Below are 19,601 nucleotides of genomic sequence, written 5' to 3'. Positions count from 1 at the left end.
TAGGATACAGAAAATTACAAATAAAATACTAAGTTTTATTGAAAACAAACATGCAGAGACTACACAAATTATATTTGAGATTAAGCAGCTTTTTTAATATAAAAGGGAAATTGCTTCAAACTTAAACAAGTAACAAAGAGACTTGATATGTTCACAAACAAATGGTTGGTAAAATATTTCATTAAAAATTCTGAATTTTTTTTGTGTAAAAAAGTCTACCAGATTTTTTGAAGATACACATACTACATTAAAAGTTATAGTATAAACACTTAACATGTGCAAACATGTATACAAACTCATGTATTTCATATTGAGCACATCACAAAAAGTTAACATACTATATCTTGAAGAAATATACATTTTTCATACAAAGTATACCATTGAAATAGTAGCAGTTCAGATGTACAAAGTTTCATATATTACATTAATGAATGCATTCTAGCATTCTGTCTTTGTTGATCTGCATATTTCACCTATATCTTTAAACACAGTAGTGCTTAGTATTTTGGAATGGGCTGGAGAAAAAAAATGGCTAACACATATGATGTATTGCTCATAATAGTATCAAATCTCTCTGGAAATGTTCTAAGAGACTTTTATACACACTTAACATTGGCTATCAAAAGCTCTCAAAATCTTTCAGTTTAGCCAAAAAATACTGCTAAGTACAGAGCTAGCAACTTGCACAACAGACAAAGAATTTGCTGATTATTCTGATTGCGGCATCAGAAAGGCTAGCTCACCAAAGGTTGAAGTTGTTGCAATAATTTACACATCAAAATGTGGCATTTTAACTTGGGGAATGCAGAAACAATATAACATTTCACTAACTTCAACACATGATGTCCATTAAGACAACTCATTAAGACAGTTTTTTTTTGTTTTTTTAATTGATCATGGTGGTCATTTTGGTTTTAAAAACCTTCATGTGAAAAGGCAAACCAGGGGTGCTCAGAAACTGTTGTTTCTCTTCAGTCCCACACGTGTTCTAAGGTTAAATCCGTCTTGAAGGATAAGATAAATTCTTTATTTGTTTTTGTCAAAGAAAACTGAGAAAGCAGGAATGCTGAGGAGCAGGGCAGTTGGGCTATTTTGATGAGGATGAGTTAAATCTTATTAAAAGGACTTCATAAGCTGAAATTCATAGTGAAGCAGAGAGATCCAAACTGCAGCTCATCATGCTTTATCATAGGAACCATTGACATAAGTGAGTGGGGAGTGAAAAAACTAACAAACATACTTAAAAAACAAAAGAGAAAAGAACAAAAAGGAGGTAGTAGGGGAGATGAGAAGAAAGGAGAAGATGCAACAGTGAAGACATGGAAGAAAGAAAGAAAGAAAGGGAGAGTGGTAGAAGGGAAAAAAATGGGATTACAGAGATACAGAGAAAGGGGTCCTTTCAGGGCCAGGATGCCAGGAATCTATAAATCCAATGACCAAAATTTAGTTGTGGGGGAAACCAGTGTGCCCAGAGAAAACCACTTTCACTGGGCAGGTGCCAAAAAATCTACCCACCCAGTGCCCAACCTGAATTGTAAAGCATTAAAAACATATGAGATAGTACTAATCAGTGTGATTAATAATCCAATTTAGTGATGTGTACTTGGCCCGTGCTTGAGGTGTGTCTGCTAGTTGAGATATTTGACGTGTTTGGAGGTTTCTATCTTTTGCTTTCGTGTAGTAGCAATAGGCTAGTTTAATGAACTTGTCTTGGTTTGGTAAGAGCTCTGATAAAAACTTTAGGTATGTAGTGGGAGTGTAATTGGGAAGATGGAAAGCAATTTTGGTGGTGTGATTCTGGAGGTTCTGTAACACTGAGTATTGTTTTTCAGACATGTTGCATGTGACTGCACTACCCTACTCAAACAGTGGTATAATGAATGCTTTGTATATGGTGAGAATGATTTTGGGAGAGCAACCTTTGTTGGGGCCATTAATGCATTTTAGAAAGAAAATTCTGTTACTTACTTGAGTAAAAATTTTTTGGAATTGTTGTGTCCAGGATAAATTCTAAGACATGGTGAGGCCCAGAAGGATGATGGAATTGGTGAAGTTGATATCAACATTATTGAGGTTCAATTTTATGTTGTTAAATTTTTTCCTGTACCTATTTATGTTATGATGGAAAGCTATTGCCTGCATTTTGGTGGGGTTTAAGGCGACATGCCATTTATTACACTACTGAGTTACTGGAGTCTGGTGTTGATTGAACCCTGGAGGCTGCAGTATGGGGGTTGCTAGAGGTGCTCCAAATTGCAATATTGTCAGCATACTGGAAAATAAGGATGTAGTTAAGAGAGGGAAATAGTATGTCATTAACACATATATTGTAAAATATTGGACTAAGCACCGAGCCTTGGGGCACACTTGCATTTAAGCTGAATGAGTTTGAAACTGATGTATTAATTTTGACACCAGCTGTATGGTTAGTTAAGAAGCTGGATATCCATCAGAGAAGAATTTGTGGGATGCCAAGGGCTAGGGTTTTATACTGGAGACCATCATGCCAGACTAAATCAAATGCTTTTTGGACATCTAAAAAGGTAGAGATAGTTGTTCATTTGCAGTTGAACCCTTTAAACACTGATTCGGTGAGACGGGCCAGATGGTTGATGGTTTGTCTATTTCTTCTACCTGAATTTTGGTTTTCACTAATGAAATTGTTGGTCTCAAGGAAACAGTTAACTCTATTGGTAATTGATTTTTCCATGAGTTTGCCTAGGGTATTCAGGAGGCTGATTGGTCTGTAGCTTTCAGATTACTTAGATTCTTGTCTTTTATAGGTATGACTTTAATTACAGCAGATTTTCATATGTTTGGGTAGTATCCTGAAAACAGGGATAGGTTAAAACTTGAAACTAGACGACTCAGATTGGTGTCAGACAAGTTAAGAACTATATTATTGATATTGTCTGATCCGGGGGTTTTATTTCTAATTTTCTTTAGGATTAGCTTTATCTCAGTTTTGGTTATAGGGCGAGTGTAATATGATAAAGATTGATATTAATAAGAAACCAAGTGGAGAAAATAGTGAGATTTGAACTGGTGATCTGATTAATTTGGTTGTAGTGTGATTGATCAAAGGTTGAGACGTTTAGGGTGACAAAAGTGTTCATGAAATATTGAGCAAATAAGTTGGCTTTATCTGAGTCAGTGGTTGCTGCGATATTGTTGTACTTGATTTCTGGGAAGTTATTGTTTGGTTGAGTATTAGTGATGGGTTTAACCTTTCTCCAGAAAAGATTAGAATTTGGAAAGGATTTTTCAATGGTATTACAAAATTTGTTCCAATTACAAGCTTGGAGAGTTTTGATCCTGTTGTTAGTGTTACCGATCCGAATTTTAATGCTTGGGTTACGGGTGCTAATGAACTGCCATTGTCGTCGTCTATGAATAATTGCTTGATGTAGTTCAGGGTTAATTTTCCAAGAACTGGGATTGGTACAGTTTAAAATTGCTGCCTTTATAGTGACTGCCATTATTTCTAAAAAGAGGAAAAACACAAATATAGATGATGTAGGAACAGAAATACAAAATGCACAGAAAAAAGGTAGGAATGAGTAAACAGAATATCTACTTGAGAGGCCAAAAATGACAATAAACAAAGATATTGGCTAATTTAACTGAAGTGTATTATTGTGAATAAAGATTTTGTTCATTTGTTCACATGTAATACAAGGACGTTTGTATGAGTTTGTTTAGTTATTTGTGATTTATTTATCTACTTATTTTGACATTACCATTCCTATGTCATTCTTATTTTTTCAGTTTTTATTAAACTTGTATATAAACAACCATTGTATAAGTACTTTTTGTCATACATTTATTATCAATCCAGCAGTATAAAGTAAACAGGAGCAATATAAACATTCTGGCTAGATAATACAGACCACACGATATTTTTACACCAACTCCAACAATAAATAATCATAGTGTGATATCATGAAGTTATCCTGTCCAAACCAGAAACTCCCACAACCACTATAAAAATAAGAAGTGCAACAAACTGAGCCTAGCATTAAGGGGTCATGCCATTGCCTCCACTCAACCATAAGAACATGATAATTCCTGTAGCTGGTTTTAAGAGCAGAGATCATAGCTCACCAAATAATAAATGCAGGGAAGACATCCTCCATCTGTAATTATTAAGAGAATGTAGAACAACTGATGAACCACAGGACAATTACATAAACTGTGCTCCCAGTATTACAAGGCAGATGATATCCATTTAAGAAAGACAGAGATAGATGGTGCAGATAATGAGCAATAGAGTGAAATGGAGTAGCCCATATTCGGGCCAAAATAATTTCTTCTTACAAATGGTGAACATGAACAGCCGCAGACTTGATGATCTGACATATTTGATCAGAATAAACAGTGAGAAGACAGCAACCTTCCATTTATAAGTCTGAAAATACCAGTCTACATTGAAAAACCCAACCAGTTAGTGTAACAAGGGATAGATCATAGGAAACAAATGGGTTCCATGGAATGTGAACACTAAAAAGAGGCACTACATGCTGCATAACACCTTGGAGAACAAACCTGACAGAGAAGCTTATTGGAATTGCAATAGAAGTAAAGGTAGGAAGAAATAGATTAAGGAACAGGTGTAAAAGCCAAATGGTATTTCCAAGCAGCAGAGAATTTAGTGAGAAGGGATCAGACTGAACACAGATGACATAAGATAGATGGTAGAGGATTCTGGTAACATTAATAGCATAGATGTCTGATTGAAGACATTGACATGCTAGAAAAAAAGGAAACACAATTACCACATACCTGATTAACCAGCTATATATATATATATATATAAAGGTGTAGAGGTGAGTTATCCTGTAGATGTACTAATCCTCAAAAACACTGTCAAGTTGAATATAGGAAGAAATCACCAGCTAAACATAGTAATCTAACTCCCTATGAATTAAGACCTGTACTTCCTCAGCAGATAAAAGTTGAACTAATGTAGTGCAGTCATATTGGAAGAACTGCATACCATGATGAGAGCTTCCTTTGTCAATATATTAAATCACAAAGTCATTCTACACTACAGTATAAATTAGTAACAATAAAGAAAATTATAAACAAATGAATGCAAACACAGAGAAACTGTTAAAAATGGTATTGAAATGTAAACAAAGTACAATTTAAATGTTAGTCACAAACAATAAAACGTGTCTAAATGACTATATGCAGAGTGAGAAAGTGTAAAGCAAGCAGGCAAATTAGAGGGAGATAGATGTACAACTATAGTTAGTATAATACTGAAGAAGAGTCATCACATGCTATGTAGCACAATATTTGTGTGGTATATAGTCTGGCATGCTGAGCATCAAGATTGTATTGGAAATATCTGTGATCAGATATCCATCAGAGTAAAATACCACAACAGCATAAGATATTTTAAGCATAATGACTACATCACTACTTCCTCCAAGTTTCCTTTAAAAATATCACAAAAGAAGGAAAATATAAGAATAACACTACTACTACTATTTACTTCCCTTATGTACAAAACCTAAGTGAAAAATGCTAGCATACAGCAAAGGAGTTAAATACAGCCATCTGTTGGAAATCTTACAAAAGAATAAAATCTATCCTGGCCAAAATTTAACAGAAACCCATTAATCTGAAACAGAAAAATGTTTACTAATTTCACCAATGTATGTTTCATTACAAGAAAATAGTAAACATTTTTCTGTTTCAGATTAATGGGTTTCTGTTTAATTTTGACCGAGTCAGGTTTTATTCTTTTGTAAGATTATTTATTATTTTCTTGTAATGAAACATACATTGGAGAAATGGGAAGACAACTCAATACAAGAATAAAAGAACACAGAGACAGCACAAGACTAATGAAAACACAGAACTCAACCACTGCTGTATCAACTGGGGCAAAGTTAGAATCATTGAATCACAACAAATTTTAGAAAACAGGTAAATAATGAAATCTTTCTACGTCAACACAATAAAACCTTTATTAAACACCACCAACTTATGGTTATCACTTGTTGAATCCACAATAAGTCACTCCATCAATAAGGGCCAAGATGAAACAAAAAATCAAAGTACATACACCTCAATCCAGTAGACTGTACAAATTGAGCCACAGATGAAAAGTGAAATATTTCTGAAATGCCATCCTCCACACTTGAGCTGCACAAGTAGATTGTATAGTAAAATATATTTCTACAAGTGTTTCTCTAACAGGCAGTTGTCACCCATTTCACAGTCAACTCAACAAGACAATGCACTAACAGAAGCTACACTGTACAACTTAGATCTAAAATTAATCAAGAACACAATCAATCTTCATCCAATTATGGAAAGCATGAACTCATCAGTCCATCCTTTGGCAAAACTTCTTCATGAAAAATGTTAATTAAGTAACTTTTATAAGTACACTGTACATAATTCATTTGATTTTGTTATAAACACTACAAAAATAAATTCATAATCAACTGAAAAACTAGTTTGATAAAGTTAATCTGTTATTTTCATACAAATTAACTCTTCAACCTTTCACTTTTAAAAATGAAACAGTTTTTATTTCAGGATAAGTAGTATTATCAGAAACATTCCATAATGTTGTATAAAACTTCCTTTTTCCTTTTCTATTTCTCTTACTTCATATAGATTTCAAGAGTATAGCTTGAAGATAAACATTATAATGATTTTACAAAAGAATTCAGACAAATATTTAAACACAAAGTTCAATTTCTTTTTTTGCACTTTTATTTTTGTGATTTCAAGCCGGTAATTCCCACCTAAACTACTATTTTGACTGAATATTAATTCAAAAATGTAAACTATGTGCAACTTTTCTCAGTGATAATGCCAGCTGTTTTATTTTAATGACTGTACTTTATAGATTAATTATGTTAGTTTTTAAATGCATCTTACCTCATCATCTTGTACATTAAGAACACAGTACAAAAATGGCTGACCAGAGTCACTGGAAGCACTGTGAAACTCTTTACTGTCTACTATAGAACTGTGAAAAAACAAAGGTTTCATATTCAGCATATTTACATGAAGCTCTCTCTATATATACCAAAATAATGACATTCAGACATTCCTTCTATTAATTAGGTCTACTTTTGATTTAGATTTTACTTTAAGTGTAAATAAAGAAACTAGTACAAACAAATTAGAAATCTGAAAATATCTGATTAGACAAATTTAAATTATTTTAATACTATAATTTCAATTATAAGAAAAAAATTGGATAGTAAGTCAGACAGAAAGATAATTGTGGAATGGTGATAATTTCATATAAATGTAAGTTATTCCACATACACCTAAACAACTGTAGTCCTTCAAGACTTATGAAAATTTTCACATTACTTTTCTCTTCCAAGTTCTTTGCTGAAGGTTAAATATATACATATAGCAATTAACCAGCTCGTTAGCAATTAAACATAGAAATTAAGATTTACAATGACAAGTGAAATTTCTAGCATGGAATTTCAAAAAGAAACCCAAAACTCAAGCTCTTTTCGATAGTTGACTATTCTTTAGAAAAAATATAGGGTAATATTGTATTTTCTTTTTTCAAATTTCAGTAAGTTACAGCCGTCCTGACTAACAAAACTGAAAAGTAACTAAAATAAACTGCACATGTTAACAATGAAATATCTGACCTTGAATAGGGAAATCACACACACAAATACAGTTTGTGTAATGATCCCGAGTTTTAAAACAATAATAATGATGGTAATTTAATATTTGGATCAAACTAACAAAGGACAATTAATTGAGCTGAACATTAATAAGCATTTGATGGTACAATGTAACCTTTTAAGAACTTTCCAATAATTCTTTACAAAACATAATATGCAACAAATAAATAAATCACAATATACAAACAATTTCAGAGATACAACTAGAGCTGAATTGAATAGAATGAAAATACTTTTAAAGAATATTCTAACCAAATTTATTATTCAATTTTTTATACATTATATTTTTAAAGACTTTATTTTGTAAAGTTAAACATCACTTTGATTATTGAATAAAAAGCACAAATAATTTCACTAATCACTTATTGTTTGTTATTTACCACAATGCTACACAAAAGGCTATCTGTTCTCTGCCCACCACAGGTACTGAAACCCTGTTTTTAGGAGTACAAGTCCACAAATGTATTACTGTCAATTGGGTGGCTCACCAATTACAGTGCATGAATAGAAACCATGAACACACACACATATATATATATATACAGTGGTACCTCGGTTCTCGAACTTAATCCGTTCCAGAAGGCTGTTCGAAAATCCAATTAATTTTTCCCATAAGAAATACTGTAAATTAAATTAATCCATTACAGACCTCCAAAAATTACACATTATGGAGCATTTTAAGTTAAAATATTGCTTATTTATTCCTGTATAATAATGCGTGCATAAAGTCAACCACAAAAACTATAAACACATTAAAAAAACAATAAATAAAAATTTAACTACACTTCACCTGTGCTGAGGAGAGCTGATGGCGTAAGTGAAAGGTGGTGAGGAATGTGGAGAGTAGGAAGGTTATTACTGTTTGGAATGGGAGTCACCTTCCATAAAAGCGTCAAGTAACTCACCTCCTTGGGTTCTTTCTCTTTTCTGTCTCTTTGCACCACTACAATCTATTTGGAACTCACTGGACCTATTTTTCACTAAAAACTTGTCTAATGAGGTTTGTTTCTGCCTGCATTTTAAAATGTTTCTGAAGTAAGACATGGCATTGTCATTGAAAAGGTTTATGCTGCAGTTTGCTATAGCTTTGTCAGGGTGAAAATTTTCCATAAAACTTTGTAACTCTCCCCATTTTCCACACATTTCCTTGATTAGTGAACTTGGAACATCTTCCCTTCCCTCCTCCTCAGAAGACATTTCCTCAGTTGCCTTCTGTTGCTGCTCCTTCTGAAGGTCTTGGAGTTCTTCTGTGGTAAGCTCAGTGTTGTAGTCTTCCACCAACACCTCCACATTATCAACATTCACATTCAAGCCCATACACTTGCCTAGTGAGACAATATCCTCAACAACAAGCTCAGCCTCAAAGTTTTCAAAGTCTCCATCTGCAACTGAGTCTGGCCACAATTTCTTTCAGGTTGAGTTCGTGGTCCTCAAAGACACTTCCCTCCAGGCTTTGTCTACGATCCTCAAGCAATGGAGGATATTAAAGTGATTTTTCCAGAATTCTCTGAGGGTTAACTCTGTGTCAGAGGTCACTTCAAAGTACCTTTGAAACAGTGTTTTGGTGTAGAGTTTCTTAAAGTTTAATAGGACCTGCTGGTCCATGGGCTAAATGAGAGGAGTCGTGTTAGGGGGCAAGAGCTTCATCGTAATGAAACTGTATTCTTCCACCAACCCGTCCTCCAAGCCTGGTGGGTGAGCAGGTGCATTGTCCATCACAAGAAGGGCCTTGAATGGCAACTATTTTTCCATGAGGTAATTTTTTACACTTGAGGCAAGCACCTCACAGACACACTCCATAAAAAATTGCCTGGTTACCCATGCTTTACTATTAGCCCTCCACATGACATTTAGTTCACTTTTCAGGACATTATTTTTCTTAAAATCTCTCAGGTTCTCAGAATAGTACACAAGCAAAGTCTTAAGTTTTAAGTCCCCACTTGCATTACTACAAAACAATAGAGTTAGCCTGTCCTTCATTGGCTTGTGTCCTAGCAGTGACTTCTCCTCCTTGGTGATGTAGGTCCTCTTTGGCATTTTCTTCCAAAAGAGGCCTGTCTCATCACAGTTGAACACTTGTTGGGGAATAAAACCCTCAGCTTCTACACTGTCCTTAAATTCCCTAACAAATTTATCAGCAGCATCTTTGTTAGAACTGGCACCCTCCCCATGTCTCACCACACTGTGTGCGCCACTTCTCTAAATTTTTCAAACAACCCCTACTAGACTTAAAGGCATCACTTGTATCGGCACTCATTCCAGGGGTGTTTTTCAGGAAGTCAGCATGCAACTGCTTTGCTTTCTCACAAATGATGGTCTCAGAAATGCTATCACCAGCTAGCTGTTTTTCATTTACCCAAATCAACAACAATTTTTCTACCTCTTCCATTGTTTGTGATCTTTGTTTTGTAAGCACTGTCACTCCTTTTGCAACCTCAGTTCCTTTGATAAACTCTTTATTTTTCAGTATGGTGCAGACTGTAGACTTCACCATACCAAACTGTGTAGCAAGGTCAGACATGCAAACACCACTCTCACACTTCACTATGAGATCTTTTTTCACCTCTATTGTGGCTCTAACAACTTTTATTTTTGGTTTGCTGCTTTCAGTATTCTTCTTTGACCCCATGGTAGCTTATTTAATCAGAATATTTAGAAGAAGAAAAAAGAAAAATGAGAACGTTCACAGCAGATTTTAGCAGGGGTGTGGACTAAGCGACATGTGCGGGTAAAATGTTTTGGGCAAGCTTGTCATGGGCCGAAAATGGTCGAAGGGTTGTTCGGGTCATCAGTTGGGTTATTTCGGGGGTTCGGGTCATGAGTTTATGTTTGACAATAGAGACATTTTTTTCTCAAACAATATGTTCAAAAACTGAATTGTTCGAGAATCGAGGTACCACTGTATTTCCATGTCTGTTCATTCATTATCATAACATTATATGTCATCCTTACTTACAAAGCAACTCAACTACAATACATGATTTATAGCTTGGAAGGTTCAGAGTTGATGGTTGCAAATGATTTTACCTTCAACATAAAATGTGCCTTTAAAGATTCCAAAATAAATGAGGTAAATCTTTAGCAGCAAGTTTTTCCAATATTATTAAAAATGAAATTAAATATCAATTTCATAACAACTAATTAATTAGAGCCAAGTGTTACATAATTAAATCTTTATTGTCTTTACTGACTCATATTTGACTGGTTGTTTGATGTTTATTGGAGCAAAGCAACCAGGCTGTGTGTACCACACAACCACTAAAAAAGTAGAAATGAAAGTAAAATTATTAAAATACTTAACAATGAATCATGTTAAAACAAACTAAAGTCCAATTTATGAATTAAAAACTTAAGCAGAGTTAAAAAGACCAATGCCTCTTAAAAATTTAAAAACACAACTGAGGTGGGCAGTGTCACCATTACCAATGACACTGTCCAATGTCAAGGTTCAACCCAAGGTACAAATATATCAAAAATGGTGGCATCTCTCACGATCATAACAATGGAACAACAGTAAAGTGTAGACTATTGTGACTTGAGTTTCGCAGAGACCACTCAATGGTGCATCAGTCTCAAATAAAAGAAAGTGATGAGTTAAAAAACTGTGACCAATGCGTCACCTCACCAGGACAACTTCCTCCTTCCAACCCTTATAGAAACAAGACAGCCAAAAAGCAACAGAAGGTTTGATCTGGAAAAGCTTGTTATCACACTGCTCATTCCAAGTCGACTGCCAACTGGCATGGAGTTGAGCCTTGTCAAGAGAACTGTAGTCCGTGCATGGAACAGGCACAGCCATGATAGCACCAGAGCAGACACACTTAGCAAGCTTGTTCCAACAAATACTGACATGGCCTGATATCCAAAAAACTGGATAGATGATATAGAGAATTGGGCCAATTGGTTTTGAATATTGATGAGAAGAGGGTGAAAACTAATTTGAAGCAATTCCAGGACCAGTAGAGTGCTAAGCATGTTTGTATAAAAAGTACAGTCTGTGTACTGCATAGATTCTATGTGATCTTTTGGATATTCAAATTTTTGAATAAAATGATACACAAAAGATTAGCTATGAAAATCATGTAAGAGAGGCTGGTATGATAAACTGGATTGTAGAATGAGGAACCAAAATGATTTCATTAATAACGGAGCCCAATCAAACTGGAACCTGTTACCAAAAAAGTGTCCAAGGGGTCAGTGTTGGGCCTTTGCTTTTTTTATTATCTAAATTAATGATACTGATAAGTGTACAATTTCTAAAGTTTGCTAATGACATTAAACTTTGTTTATTTTGAAGCTGTAATAAGAATGTTAAGGTATTACAGAATGGTCTTGATTAATTGTTCCATTATAAAAAATAAGATACATAATAAAAAATACTTACTAAAGTATTCACATGAAAGAAAATTTTCAATTAGACCATTAGGAGGTAAAGTTCATATATTGAAAATGAAATATTCTTGTACATGATCACATACTGTATATCCTTTGAAACAGATTTTAGTACCATAACATGAAGATGTGAAAGGTCTTTGTTGTTGTTGTTATTAAAATGTCAGGAGGCAGGTTCATCAGTGTTACTTTTAATTATGTGGCAATAATGTTCCCTGAATTATAAACTGAGCATACATTATGGCATTTAAAATCAGTAAGTATTGAATATTATTAAGTTATTTCAGATAATGTACATAAATAATAATATCTATAATTTAATTAAATTCAGTATTTAGTGGACATAAGATAAAAGTTGTGTGAATTAGTCAAATATGCCACTCAACTTGTCATTAACTTCATTAATTAGATTCAATCAGTTATTCTCACGTTACTCATTTTTCTAATTTTAGATTTTGGGTTTCTTAAAGACAATTTTGAACTATCCTTCATTTAACGTAATAAACATTTTCCTGATTATGAAATGAATTTGCACAGTGTCAGTTTATTTGATCGATTCAGCAATGGAGAAGTACTGATGACTACAATTTTAACTTTTATAAAGTGTATCTTCTCAAAATCTGGCCAGCATAAAATAAACAATACAAACTTCCAAAAGAAAGCTGCCCAAACATATAAAGAACATGAGAGAAAAAGCACTGGAAGAAGTCTGAATACTGGCCTGTAAAATGTCCCCCACTGGATAAATAAAACTAGCAGAAAAAGGCATAAATGAGATTAATCTGATGAGACATAACTTAGTAGCTTCCTCGCCTAGAGTAGGTAATATGGACATGTGTGAATCACCTCTAAGGAACTAGGAAAAATCTTGGGAAATTGACAGATCCCAACAAATACATAGTCAAGACTATCACCCTGAAAGGAGGTAAAGTGAATCACATAACATCTCTGGGCCTGATAGGATAAAACAAATGATGAGATTAAAGCTGACTGCAGATGTGGGAAGCAGGTGGCAAAAGAATTGTGGAGAGGGGTGTATCCATTTTTCTGGATCCCACAGACTTAGAAAAAAAGGATGACCTAAGGGGAAAGAGAAACAAGTCCTACAAACATGCCCATAACTCAATCTTATGACATTATTATGCCACTAGCTAATAAAACCAATTAAGGAAAGGTGATACATAGTACATGAAGCTAAAGACTTGCATGATTGTTGAAACAAGGAATGTAATAAGTGAAAAGGCCATTTGGGAAAATTGCTGGATAGCACTGGGGAGTTCAAAACCTTTAAACATTAAGAATAACTAAGAGTATTTGAAAAGATTGTCTGATCGAAACATGAGCCAGCTAGACCCAAATGATGACCAGGTCAAAACAAGATATGGTAGATACACTTAGTAATATGGGTACAAACACCTTTAAAGCCACACCCCAGGCAACTTTAAATGTTAAACCCCAATGAGTTTGGAAAAGTCTTGTGTGTAGAATGTTGGATTGATGCTGCCTCAATCAAAAAGATAGTTAAAGAGGAAGATGCAGAGGTGGATTCACTTGAAGATACTACAGAAGAGGAAAAGTAGTTAGTCCAACCAATCTGGGGCTGGCAACAACTCATAAGTAGAGGATCAAAACATAACCAGAATACTGAATAACTGAAGAATTGGGGAAAAGCAGAGATGAGAAATCCCATACAATCAAGGTGGAATGCATCTACTTCTCAAGACTGAAGATGAAGAACTGGAATCTCCACAGCTTGTTGTTAACAGAATCAATAAAAGGTCAAAAGCAATCACCAGAAGTCCACATTGAGAGCAAATCTATCAAAAACCCTCACAATGGAGAATCAATTTAGTCAGGAGAAAGTGAAGGCTGAGACTAACAATATAAGAAATTCATCACCCCAAAAATGGCAAACAAGGAGGCTGAGCATGAGTAGAATAAGCCCTGAAGAGAAAGAAGCAAATTTTGAAAAGTCCCCAATATTCATGTTTTCATGACAGTAAATTTAAAAGACTACTGTGCAACTGAATACCTCATAAATATATTCCCCTGCAAGAGATATAGACATTGTAACTCCTGCCTGTTGGACAGTAAGAAAATTTAAATTTTTGATGCAGAACAATGATTCATCCTCCATCCATATACTCTAGATTACCAAACATACCTCACCCCTAAAATAGGTGTCTGTGAAGAAATAAACTCTAGACAGAATTACAGAAAGCATGTATACATATGCACTAATGGTGGATTTCATCCAAATCAACCACCACTCAAAAACTAAATTAAGATTTTGCTTCTGATGAAAGACTGAAAAATCTAGTGAACTGAACTTTCAGATCAATTAGTTGCAGTGATTTGACAAAAGCCCACAATCCAAAGAGACAGAACCATCTTTAGAAGAAATAGCCCACCTTCCCATTTCAAAACCTGGAGTTGGATGGGAGGTGGCTGAGCCAGGCATTAAACATGGTTAACATTTTACAACCCAACATGAGACATATGGTACTGATAACATACCAACAGCTAGATCACTAAATTGTAAAACCTGTGTATGAAACAGAGTGAAAACCAAAATGAAGTTGCAATGAGAATGTGGAGAAATAGCTCAGCAACATTAAACCTGTGCATATATGGACTTGGTTAAGAATGCCAATGAAGGGAGAGAAAGGACACCATTGTTGATCTGGGAAGATTGAAGAATGGGTTGAGATAAGAATAAAAATCATCCACCAAACTCCCCTTGTCTCAGGCACAACAAATAAACAGGAATAACATTATGCAAGGATGGGATCAACCATCACTGTCACCTGCATAACCAGTAACTGTGATAGCTGTTAATCAAAAATCCCCATTCTAAGGAGACACGAGATAACAAAGGAGGAATGGGTGAGGTCAGGCTAATCACTGTACTGACAAGAGTAATAAGGAATTCATACTTCATACCTACAGTATCATGAGTAATTTAGTTTTTTCTTTAAAAGAAATTATTATTATTATACTGAAAACTACAAGGTGGCTCAAACATCACAATTCATGAAAGGACAATGTACAATATTTCATCAGAGAAAATCAAAACCAATGCTTTGTCAAGAAAAGGGATTACATTACCTGAGTGAGGTGCTCACATACAGTACCAGGACAGAGAGAGCACTGATGTGGATGGAGAGATTTACAAAATAAGTATTACCAAGGGCATTTTAAATGGGGTGTAAAAGACTGGAACATGCAAGACCAATGCTTAGATAGCCAAAGACAATGATAAAGAATAGCTAGTGTCACCATATGGTAAGTACATTTTAGAATACTATATTTTTCTTTTGGAAAAACATTACCTGCATATTTTAAATGTCTGATATTGGTTGTAGATCAAAACAATAAGCAAAAATGAACTACAGGTAATATTAACAATGCACCAATAGCAGATTAAAAACAGATTAAACTTACAATAGCTGTATGTTCTAAACTATAATTAAATACAAAAGTTCTCCATGCACTCATGCAAACCATAATTCAAAATATACAAAAAAATCATGCAGCTTTGAATTACAAATGAAAATGGAGAACTTAAAGATACTGAGAGAAGCAAGAGGTAAATAACATCACTAACCTAAGGGCCTTTCCTCTCAGTTTGCTGTTAAAAAAAATAATTAAAATGTACCTTTACTAAAATATATTCAAAATTAAATAGCACTGCACTAATGTTCAAATAGCATTTTCTACCATATCAAACACTATAGGCTTATCTTTATTATATAATCATCTCTCTTCTAATAAATGAGAACATTTTAAAAAATAATATATCTAATATATTCAATGGTTTAATTTTTCTTCCTTCTGAGTCAATACCACAGTTTCATGCACTGTTATGACTAGATTCATATTCTTTACCAATTATCAAGTTGGAATCATCTTGGCTTAGGTTGATTAACTTTAATATTTAGTATGTTTGACATTACAAAAATAAATTATTGAACAGACAGCACATGAAAAAAGATTTTTTTTGTATTATAAAACCTTACTGAACTAAACAAAACTTCTATGAAAGACAATTTATTTTCAAAATGTACTTAATTTTCCAATCACATGTAATCTAAAACATTAATTTACAAAATCATGATTTTATTTAATTGTTTATTATTCATAAATAGTGGTTTGGTGGTATTTGGTAAAAGCTAACTAACCATGTACATATGTCTAGGTCTTACAACATATGTTTATTTCAAAATGGTGTTTCTTATGCAATTACAATTATTTATTTAAATAAATAGACACTAAATTTTTAAAATATTGTGTGCAACTTACTAGATGAGCCCCACCATAAATGCTCAGAATTTAAAAGCAACAAATACAACAATGTCAGTTAGTCAAAAAAAACTCAGCATATACAGTTAGATCAGATAAACATATCAAAGCCAATTGAATTATTGTCTATAATAGTTTTACAGGTTATATAATATATTTGGAGACGTCTTCCATCTATGACAGTGAACCTATTTTCATACATACTGATAAGCAAAGACAAGTACACTCTAAGCTCCACAATTACAGTGGATATTTCTTCTGTGCTACGTGTACACAGTGAGCATCAGCATTAACACATTCAAATTAATAAAATAACAGTAACTCAGAATTTTAGCTTTTAGAGAACTTTTAAACACGTTTTACAGACAAAAGGGAAATCACCTTAAAACAATATCATATCTCTACAAATAATGATTAATGGTATACAAGTTCTAAACATACAGCAGTAACAATATTTATTAAGCAAGTTAATTTTTTAAATACAGTCTATTCTAATACAGAGAGTAACTCATTTTTCTTCAATACTTCTTCGCAACTATAGCATTAACTGCACAATAAATGTACTTTATTTATGTAAATAAGCAAATAAAACAAAAAACACTGGACTGGAGTTTTGTTTAAGGTAAGCTCTGTTACAAGAATACAGTTTATTTTTCACTGTTGAAATGCTAGATAACAGCACACATGAAGACTAACTCTTGTGATCAAACATTTTACAATCACATTCTAAACAGACACAAGCCAAATAATTTTAATTAAATTGCTCAAAAATTAAACAACACACATGTACGTTTGTAAACACAACAGCAGCAATACATAACAGTTATTTCTAAAAACAAATTAAATTTCTCTAGTTTATTATTACTTTACACTTTTAGTTCTATATGCAACATTACATATAATCATGAGTTCAGTGGTAATTTTAAAAGTGAAATTATCACAGACTGTAATGTAACAACAAAGTATAGAATAATAAGTTATTTTGTTAACTGCACTCTGATAAAAATGAAAAATTTTAAAGCTTTGGATATAATCATGATAACCAACAGTGTAACAAACATTTATATGTACATTTGATTTGTCTTTAATATATTAATTTAAACAAGTGGACAGTGTTGCTGTTTGTTTATATGTGAAATTTACTGGCAACAGGTCACAGACACCTAAAGTTACTTTAAAGAATCTTGCCTTACAAAATCTGAGAATTTTCCATTAGCATAAAATATTAGATTTCCAAATCATGTACTCCAGAATTGCCATACTAGAAATTTATTGAAATAATAAAGATCCAGACTAAATACTTTTTCATGACAGGCATTAGTATATGCCAAGGAAGTTTTGTAAAAAAAAAAATATATAATTACAGACTATTGGGAAACCTTTCAAAACAATTCTGAAATCCAATTAGTGGTAAAGAAAATGAGATTATAGCACACACAACAACATTCTCCAATAATTCTGTAACCATAACATCATATGGATTATATAATTGCATGAACCAATGTTTTCCAATATCTGTGAAATCAAGAAGAGCTGTGCAGAAAATAGATTACAAGGGCAGGAGAAATTCTGTAACAAACCTGAAAACAAGAAACTGTGTAGTAAGGGGTAACAGAATACCAAGCATTTGTTTTGTGATAATTCTGAAACTAAGAGATATACACAAAAGAAGAGTACCAAATAATATGTAAAAATAATTCAGAGATCAAAGGAAATATGAGCAAGGCAACTATTGAAGTGTAAAATTTTGTAATCAAACTCAAAAGCTGAAGACATGATAATTAAAAAAAGCATTTCTTCATTAAACTAAGGTTGAGATGTTTAGAAAAAAATTTCATTGCATTCAGTATGGAAATATATATTATAAAGCATATAGAAATATATTTGCATGAAAAGAGCTGTGGTAGATGATAACTAATATTGTTTTTATAACTTACATAATACCAGCAATCAACAGAAAAATATTTATATTGCCTAGTCAAGTATAATCATAACAAGACCTAAAGAGAAAAATTAGAGTACTAAATAAACACACTTGTGCAGAGATCTAAATTTTAAATAAATCCTGAAACCAAAAGGCCTGTGCAGAAACAGGTTAAGCAAATGCCTAAAATTCAATGTCACTAATGAAAACAAAACTGCTGACAAGAACATATATTTAAAAGACACTAACGTTTCATTACAGCACTAATATCATCATAACGTAGTTGTAAAAATACTTAATACCATGTTGTAATAATATTAAAAAGAAGAGAATTATGTTGAAGGATTATAAAACAATGAGCCACTCACTATCATATGATTTTGAAACCAAATAATTTTACACAATGTCTACAATTTTAAACAACTTAATTATAAAAAAACACACTGGTTTATATGATGAGAATTTGACCCACACTGTTTTCATTTTTCTTACTTACATACATTTGTTGCACTGTTTTTCATATGTTAAGAACCAGAAAAATGTTCAGTAAATGTCATAAAATTCTTAACATATTGGCATAAATTCATAAAATAGTAGTTCAACAAAATTTTGAATACAAGTCAACAAATGTGATGACATGGTCTTTGACCCCTTTCCCATTGCAAAAGGGTTAATTTAGTAAATCGTTTTAGTATTAAAAGTCAGATTCTGGGTGGCAAATACTGAAAACGTAAGGGAAAAAAATGTATTATAAAGTCATATTAGATAAATACATATTTTGTAACACTCCCACATGGTCTATTTCTGACCAAATAAAACAAATGTACTTACACTAAAATAAACTATATATCTCCTCCCACCTTTTTTTAACCACATTTCATAGCACTGCTCATCATACCTTTACTAATTATTTCAGTTTTGACTGCTTCAGGCAAAAAATATATGATATATCAAATACTGAAATAAATAGCTTTCTTATATTACAATAAAACTTACTTTGTGGGAAGTTTGTAGAGGTATCCTTTACCTCCATCACTCCAAACTATCACCCTATCTGCAGAAAGAAATTCTCCTCCTGTCCAACGTTCCCCTCTTCGATTATCACATGAACACAATAAAGAGAAGTCACCAGCATCATATATCTAATGAAAAATGAAAAGAGATACAACAAAATTAGCTGTTACAAAACCTGTACAAAAAAAAAAAAAAGGTTGTACTAGAAACAATATCTGAAGGCAACCCTACCTTTGAACAAAAATTTGGAAAATGGTGTTATATGAAATATGAATAGTGATTTTATC

The 19,601-nt window shown here is 33.1% G+C and overlaps 1 protein-coding gene across 10 annotated transcripts in view; it reads right to left on the bottom strand.

Moving 5' to 3' along the window:
• Rbcn-3B (WD repeat-containing protein Rbcn-3B) overlaps positions 1 to 19,601 on the bottom strand; it is a 233,508-nt gene that overhangs the window by 149,519 nt on the left and 64,388 nt on the right. For 7 of the 10 annotated variants that reach the window (XM_076481609.1, XM_076481601.1, XM_076481632.1 and 4 more), the window contains 3 exons: positions 19,297 to 19,442; positions 15,682 to 15,705; positions 6,904 to 6,994 (listed from right to left, as the gene is read on the bottom strand). In XM_076481609.1, coding sequence (XP_076337724.1) covers positions 6,904 to 6,994; positions 15,682 to 15,705; positions 19,297 to 19,442 — 261 coding nt within the window. The remainder of the gene's footprint in view (positions 1 to 6,903; positions 6,995 to 15,681; positions 15,706 to 19,296; positions 19,443 to 19,601) is intronic. The other 3 variants (XM_076481650.1, XM_076481643.1, XM_076481658.1) reach the window with 1 other exon arrangement.

Source organism: Tachypleus tridentatus, chromosome 2, assembly GCF_004210375.1.
Source record: "Tachypleus tridentatus isolate NWPU-2018 chromosome 2, ASM421037v1, whole genome shotgun sequence".
Taxonomy (NCBI): Eukaryota; Metazoa; Arthropoda; class Merostomata; order Xiphosura; family Limulidae; genus Tachypleus; species Tachypleus tridentatus.
The sequence above is the reverse complement of the archived record's forward strand: the minus strand, read 5'-3'. Positions and strand labels throughout refer to the sequence as shown.